At 41.0% G+C, this 7902-nt stretch overlaps 1 protein-coding gene across 1 annotated transcript in view; it reads right to left on the bottom strand.

Annotated features, from left to right (window-relative positions):
- The window catches only part of LOC107719729 (UPF0524 protein C3orf70 homolog A-like), a 15836-nt gene extending 8363 nt beyond the window's left edge, over positions 1 to 7473 (bottom strand). Inside the window, exon 1 of the mRNA XM_016527217.1 lies at positions 7040 to 7473. Coding sequence (XP_016382703.1) covers positions 7040 to 7214 — 175 coding nt within the window. The 5' untranslated portion in view covers positions 7215 to 7473. The remainder of the gene's footprint in view (positions 1 to 7039) is intronic.
- Positions 7474 to 7902: the final 429 nt, after the last annotated feature.

Genomic DNA, 7902 nt, shown 5'->3' with positions numbered 1-7902 from the left:
AGTTGACTAAAACTTGACTAGACTAAAAAGAGTATGAACGTGACTAAAACTAATAAAAACTAAAATGACAGTTTCACACAAAGACTAGACTAAAACTAAAATTAAAAGAGGCTGCCAAAAACAACACTACTCCTATGGACACTACGACCACGTTCACCCCTGCCACCCTCATCCCCGTTGGGCAAAGTGTCGAAATTATCACTTGTTTGTGCTTCGTGAACACTCTCGCCTTGCACGGCGACACCATTGCGCTGCAAAGATGTACCGGGAGAAGCGTCCCCTTCAGAGTCAGAATCGGCGAATAACATTTGCAACACATCCTCACGGTATAACTTCCTATTAGCTATTTGGCAATTTTCTCTCACAAATCTCACAATTCAACTTTTTATTAGCCATTTGGCGATTTTCTCACAAATCTTCTCAGACGCTCTGAACTTAACTGCTTCCGCATCAATGACACGATAGCTCACTTGCTCTGCTATTTGCTCGAACACTTTGAATAGGAACATGGCTGTCATTTTGGTCTAGAATCGAAGTACTACTTGTCTGCCATCTAGTGGTAGGGAATACAAATTAGATATTACACCATATTAGGATCTACAGCCTATTTTATTAAGTATGACGTCTTGTCGCAATTTTGCGACTTTGGCGCTTAGATGGTTAAAATAGAATCTCTCAATAACCTTGGTGAAAGCAGGGGTGAGTGTGGTTGCCACTCAGACTGTGTGAGATGAACGTCTTGATAAAAGGTTGAGAGAGAACCCTGATTAGAAAAGTGAAGTCACAGATGAGAGGAGTTGAGCTCTACACTCCTACAATCTCTCTGTCCTGCTCATCTGTAATTACACATTGGACTGGTCTCAGAGAAGTGTGAAGGTGGGCTTGGATGAAGACTGATGACGAAGGCCTTGAAAATCCCTGAGTGTGAATCATTCATCAGGATTAGACAGGCAATGCCATGTTCACACTTCGGTCTCGGTTCATCTCAGGTAGAACATTCACTCTTTGTCTGTCTGACTCTCTCCCTCTCAGTTTCTATGTATGTATGTCTGATAGGTTTCCTTGCCAGTCCAGACTGGCTTCAAGGACAGACTGAGCATCATCTCACGCTGTGCTTATATGAAGCCTCATTGAGCACCAATTACACTTTTTTTTTTTTTTACAGTTTTAGAGTGCTGTTTACTGAGGAGAACACTCTATCCATCTGGTTTATTTTTTTTATGAATAATTCAAGCAAGATGATATTTGTTTAAAGTTTGTTCGATTCAGACTCCTGACCATCATCACAATTATTAAGTTGGCTTGAAAAAGCCAACTTATTGATCTACTATTTAATCTTATTATTATTCTTCTGAGCCAAAATGTAAACACTATCTCCTCCTAGAGCTTTCAAGCTAGAACCACCAAACTCGGCCCAGACCTTCAGACTGTTCTGACTCGGGTTGCTATATCTTTTCAGACTGATCCGACTTAGCAACCGCATAGCAACACCTTAGCAACCACCCGGGGTACCTTAGCAACCGCATAGCAACACCATAGAAACCACATAGAAACACCATAGAATCTATTAACCTACATCTAAAATTTCTAATTTAATGTAATATTTCCTATCTGTCTATCTATCTATCTGATAAATTGCATTGTCTTCCAAACTTTAAAACTACTTTAAACTAGTTAAAACTGAAAACCTTCAAACATAAAGCTTTTAAAACTACTTCAAACTTTCTAGCTAGGCTTTTTCAAGCCAACTTAAAGTTTGTCTACAAACTTTACTATCTAGTTATTCTTGTTTCTCTAAATCCCATTGGCTAACTATGGTACAGGCTGATGGCCCTGGGGCCCCTGGTGATCATTTTAAGGCCGGGACACACCAAGCCGATGGTTGGTTGGGCTAGTTTTTTTGGTGTGTTTCACAAGTCATCTCACATTGGCAGCAGTTTGCCCAATTCAACATGTTGAATTAGTGTCGGGCCGTCGGCGAGAGTGAGAAATCTAATTGGATGTTCAAGTTAGCGAACGAGCCAATGCCCGAGAATTAAAGCGAAAGTGATGAAAACGAGCAAGTAAATGAAGGCGGCACAGACAGAAGGCTGTTCTAATGTCACGTGATCTTACCCAAGCATTCCAATATGCAAATATTTTCATAACAATATGAGCTGCTTAAAATGAAGAAAGTTATCAACATAACTGATATTCAAAATGGTAAGCAAGCACTGCTTTATTTGCTTTCGTATATCTGTGTATATCTCGTATATCATTGTTTCGGTTTCCCCTTTTGAATGACGACTATATACTATTGATAGCTGCTGATATAGACAGTTAATTCCTCTCATGCAGGCACAGAACACACGTGTTAGTTTGCAGTCGGCTGTAGTCTGAGCGGTGTGTTCAAGCATAGCTTTTTGGTCCAGGCGTCGCAGATGTGAGGCAGCAACACCGTCGGCTTTCGTCGCCGCTAGTTCTTTGAAGTCGACTTGGTGTGTCCCGGCCTTTATACTGCCAGTATGTGCTATGGGGGGCCCTTGGTGATCCGCGAACACTGTGTAGACTGAAGACCCTGGGGCCCCTTGTATCACCTTCACTGTAAGCACTGCAGGCCCTGGAGCCTCTACTGGTCATCTTAAATTGTAAATGCTGAGGGGCCTGGTGCCACTACTGGTAAATTTATACTGTATGTGCTAAGGGTGCTGATGGCCCTGGGGCCCCAAGTGATCACCTTTACTTTAAGGGCCCTGAAGCTCCTTCTGGTCATCTTACATTGTATGTTCTGAAATGTCTGGGACCCCTTGTGTTCAGCTTACACTATATATGCTGAGGGGCCTGGGGCCCTTAAGCCCAAAGTATACTTTGTTTTTGTACGCGTACGCTAATGTATGTGTCCAGTCGAACGTGCCTCTGCCACTATGTGGAACAACTGTTTAGTGCACAACCAAGTCAATGCGCATGTGCGACCTGCGCGTACAAAGTAGTTGCGTCATGCAGACTGTACGCGGACCCTCGTGTACACGTAAAAACCGAAGTATACTTTGGCCATTAGTGATTACTTTCACTGTAAGCACTGATGGTCCTGTTGCCCTTTTTGGTCAGCTTTCACTGTACATGCTGAGGTGCCTGGGACCTCTTCTAGAAAGCTTACACTGTATGTATATAATCAGTGTAATCAAATTACACTATATACACTAATGGCCATGGGACCCCTAGTGATCACCTTCATTTTAAGCACTAAGGGCCCTGAAGCCCCTACTGCTCAGCTTACACTGTATTTGCTGAGGGGCCTGGGGCCCCTAGTGACTACCCTCACTGTAAGCACCGAGGGCCTTGAAGGCCTTTCTGGATAGCTTACACTGTATAAGCTGAGGGGACTGGGGCCCCTACAGCTTACACTGTATTTGCTGAGCAGACTGGGGCCCCTAGTAATCAGCTAACATTTTACAGGCTAATGGCCCTTGGCCTCATAGCATAATCTTCACTGTTAGCATTGAGGGCCCTGGAGCCACTGCTTGTCAGCTTACAGTGTATATGCCGAGGGGTCTCTAATAATCAGCTTACGCTGTATTTGCTGAAGTTCCTGGGGCTCCTATAGAGATGATCTTACACCGTTTGTGTTGTGGGGTCTGGAGGCTCTAGTGATCAGCCTGTGCTGTATGCACTGAAGGTGCCTAGGGTTTCGTGATGTCAGTTCGCATCATTTGGCATCTGAGACTTTTGGAGGCCCCTGACAGTCTCCAAGGTGCAGTGACCCCACTGGCGCAGTTCAAAATCCAGTATTGTGCAAATGTACAACACCTGAATCCATCCGTTAGAGAAGGATGACATATTATTACTGACACTAAACAAAGCTAACTCGTAGTTCTGATGTGCTATGGCCTGCCCCACAGCCCACTGGGAGAAACTTAGCACTCTCACTTCCTTTTTCATCAGAGCATGACAAGCACAGAATAACATTACACCACCCAGAACACCAAAACACTAGGGCCTCTGGACTGAACCATATCATTATGTTTTTGCATTTTGGAGGGATGTCTTTCATTTTAGATCTCAGAGACATCTGGTGGCTGCAAAACAACAATATTAACAATCGGAAATAAAATTCCAAGTATTAAAATCTTAACTGCACACAGCAGATTTAGTGAACTCTTAAAAGCATCCTCTATGTTTTGAAGTGCCCAAACGCCATATCTTTCTGCTAACTTTTAGGGAGGTAAACAAGAACAACGCCTGCTGTGTTTACATGCACCCAAACAGCAAAGACAAATAAAAGACAGAAAAAGAGGAATACGAGAGTAGAAAACATCAGAATTCCCCAGGGTCTGCAAAGAACCCCTCTGAAAAGATTTATCTCAAAGGACATGGCCAATCTGTATTCAGTTATTCACTCCTGCAAGTATGTATAAATAAATTTCTAACTGCCTCTGGGCTTTATACTGTACAGTGTGTGTATACGGTATCTTGGGATCAGTGTGTGTGTGTGTGTGTGTGTGTGTGTCTGTGTCTGTGTGTGTGTGGGTGTGTGTGTGTGTGTGTGTGTCTGTGTCTACAGCATAAAACATGTTTCTCCTGAACTTTGCTATTTTATACATAGCCATGTAATAAGTGGGAAATGGTATAGTCAGATGGGTTTATTGCCTAGGGTTTATTTTTAGCATAATGGTCCACTAATTGTACTGTATTCCTCATTTATAAAGTGCCCAAAACAAGCCTGACAGCACACATAAAGAATTACTGTATTTGGCAAAAGCAACAATACCTTTCTCCTGGTGTCTCACTCTGTCTTGTAATTATCATTAAACTGACCTAGTCAATGTTTTTTTAGATGAGCACCTGAGTTTCTGTATCATGCTGGTAGTATCTTTGCCGGGTCATGAAAGAAGACACAACTCAGGCAATTCAACTCACAAGCAGGGCAAATGTCAGTCAAGCTCCCAAGAGAAACCTTGTCGTTCCATTTTAAACAGCACTGGTTCTGCCTGAGAGCCTGTGCCGCATCGCACAAAGTATCAAATTAATATTTAAAAAAAGGTTTTCTGGACAATAAAATCTAAGAATCTCCACTGAGTGTTTAAAAAGCTCCCACAGATTTTTCTCTCTCTTTCTTTCAGACAGACATACACACACATACACATTTGGAGATGATTATTTCACAGAGGTCTCAGGAATCTAAGGAATCTGCTCCCTCCTTCACAGTCACATGACATTTGTTAGCCTCACAATGACTGCCATTTTTTACCAGACACCCCTGACACCAGAAATGGCCTGATCTTATCGTTGCCTTATAAAGACATCTTAGCGCTCATCTTTATTCGTCTGTTGACTTCCTCTATAATGCACATTCATTATGGACATGTTAGACTAATTCACTTCTGCTAGTAAAATCTTAGCAAGTTTCACTTCAGCTGTAAAGGCCCTTTGAGTCTGCTTTTGAGTTAGATACTATAGTGGATAATTCTCAAAAATGTTGACCCTACTGACTGCTGAATTCCGTTCAGCTTTTGTCTAATTAAAGCTGATGGCTTACTTTATTATGTTATTTAACAAATGAACTAAGAGTTTTAACACTAGTGACAATATAACCATGTGACATTTTCTCGTAAAAAAGAAAAAGATGGCTTCAAGAATGTCTCAAAACACACATCATTAGATTAAGGTCAATATATTATACTAATAAATATTTTTTCATAAAATGTGCATACACACATTAAACAATGTTAGACCTCGCACTGCTTATGAAAACAGAATGAGCAATACATAACTTAATATCGGTAAATGTAATCAAAGTGTTTTTCAGACAATAAAGGGTTTTTCAGGCACCTTGCTAATTCCTTATAATGTGTAAACAGTGCAACATTATAGTTAAACAATTGCATATTATTTAAAACAATGTTAGGTTAATGATGGTTAGGTTATATACAATGTTAATGACGTCTTGAATTTTGAATTCTTTGATGTTTGGTTTGGTTTGGTTTGTCAGGGACAGGTTTGTGAAAGAATGCTGCATATTTTTCAAAGCAGCTAATGTTAATATTTAGAATACTCTATACTGTAGTCCACATTTAGCAGGTTAAAGCTGATTGATAGGATAGTTTACATATGGACTATATAAACAATCAACCAGCTGAAATTAGCTATTTATTAAGCTATCGCTTTATATGAGTATACTGTATATAAAGACCTATAAGAAAAGGCAAAAAAGAAACAGTTCCCTCCACCGGTGGTACAAGGTGCATCTGATCACCGATATCTTGTGGAATTGCTGTTTATAGTAAGCTATAGTAATTTAATCGATTTTGAAATATTGCTTAGATGAGCAGAAACTATGTACATTCACAATGTCATTTCTAAGATGTCTATGCATCATTTATCCCCTTGTTTACTATTTCATAAGTGACACAAACGCAAGATTGCCCATTCCTCTGAGAATATGAGATAAGAAGATGCTATTGTGGTCTAATAAAAAAATTAGACTACATATCTATCAGATTACAGGGTATTTAATGTCTGATTAGTGAAATATATTGGCATATATTTGGATTACTGTCATTTCAAAGTACAGTAACCTTACATTTTTAAGGAAGGCTATATTTTAAAACCAAATGTTCCAATTGCAACAGTACACATACTGTAAATGACTACTAGTGAACTAGTGTAAGATGTTATCGTGGTTAAATAATTATAACAGTGCATTTGGAACATTTGACGGTATAGAGCTACTGCAAGACTAAATAAACTGAAGAACTGACGTCAGCATTAGTGAACTCTGAAGAGAAATGGGAACAAAAGAATTTCCCTGAGTCTGTGAATGAAATCTTTGTTTTATTACAACCCAAAGGTGCCTTGAAAATCTTTTTGGTAAGCTTTGTCTTTTACACATACATTTTCCTCACATAACTGCTGGCCACTGGTGAACTGTTAAGAGATACAAGCGCTGACCCATTAAAATCCTCTTTGTGTCTTGAGGCATTTACTGTTTATTCTGTGCAACTGATAGTATCCTTATCCGTCCAAGTCTCACCGATGCTGGAGAAACAGAGTGTGTACTTACAGTGGCACCAGCCCAGATGACAGCACCAGTGCAGCTTGAAACACTTCCCGTGACTGTGTGTAGCGCAGATGGATAGTCCATCACAGGGCAGAAAGTCCGGTCGCCCCGCGCAACTCCTCGCTAGAGCCTGAGCTTCATCTAACTTCTCACTCTTCTGTCCGCCCGAAGCGGCCATCGCGCACGGATCACGCCGACAAAGCCCTCATCAGCACCGTGCGCTCGGGGAAGACCAGATGCGCTCTGCGTCGGCTGTTTTTCAGTTCGACAATAAATGAACAAAAGTGGAGATACGCCCAAGACTTCGGCTATCCAAATTCCACTTCTAACCCTTATACAAAAACATATCGTTTCCGCTCGATCTGCCTCTAAAACCGTTACTTCTGCACTAAAGATCGCCGTGCCAAATGTGTCCGTATAAACAGCTTCAGATTGACACAGAGACTGATCTGGATACTTATTGTAGCTCTCTCTCTCTCTCTCTCTCTCTCTGTGTTATGAATGCATGCGCGCATTTCCACGCATTGACTGTTGTCTGTAAAAAGCGAAATAACCTATCGTAGCCTTTCGGTCCTCTGAGGAATTTGCAAAATGGAACCCATAATTTCCTGTAAGATCTCTAAACAGACAATGGTTCCTCTAGTAACTCTGTCAAAAGGAAAATTTTTGAGGCACGTATATACGTTTCTTAAAGGTGACATATCATGAAAATCTGACTTTTCCAGGTTTTAAGTGCTATAATCGGGTCCCCGGTGCATATACCAACCAAGGAAACGTGAAAAAGATTAACCCAGACGTAGTGTCCGTGACGTCACCCGTAGGTTTCCGAAAAGTGTTTTTAAAGCCTAAAGTAGGCGGAGCCGGCC

This window comes from Sinocyclocheilus rhinocerous, unplaced genomic scaffold (assembly GCF_001515625.1).
Source record: "Sinocyclocheilus rhinocerous isolate Xijiao unplaced genomic scaffold, SAMN03320098_v1.1 scaffold721, whole genome shotgun sequence".
NCBI classification, from domain to species: Eukaryota; Metazoa; Chordata; class Actinopteri; order Cypriniformes; family Cyprinidae; genus Sinocyclocheilus; species Sinocyclocheilus rhinocerous.
The sequence above is the reverse complement of the archived record's forward strand: the minus strand, read 5'-3'. Positions and strand labels throughout refer to the sequence as shown.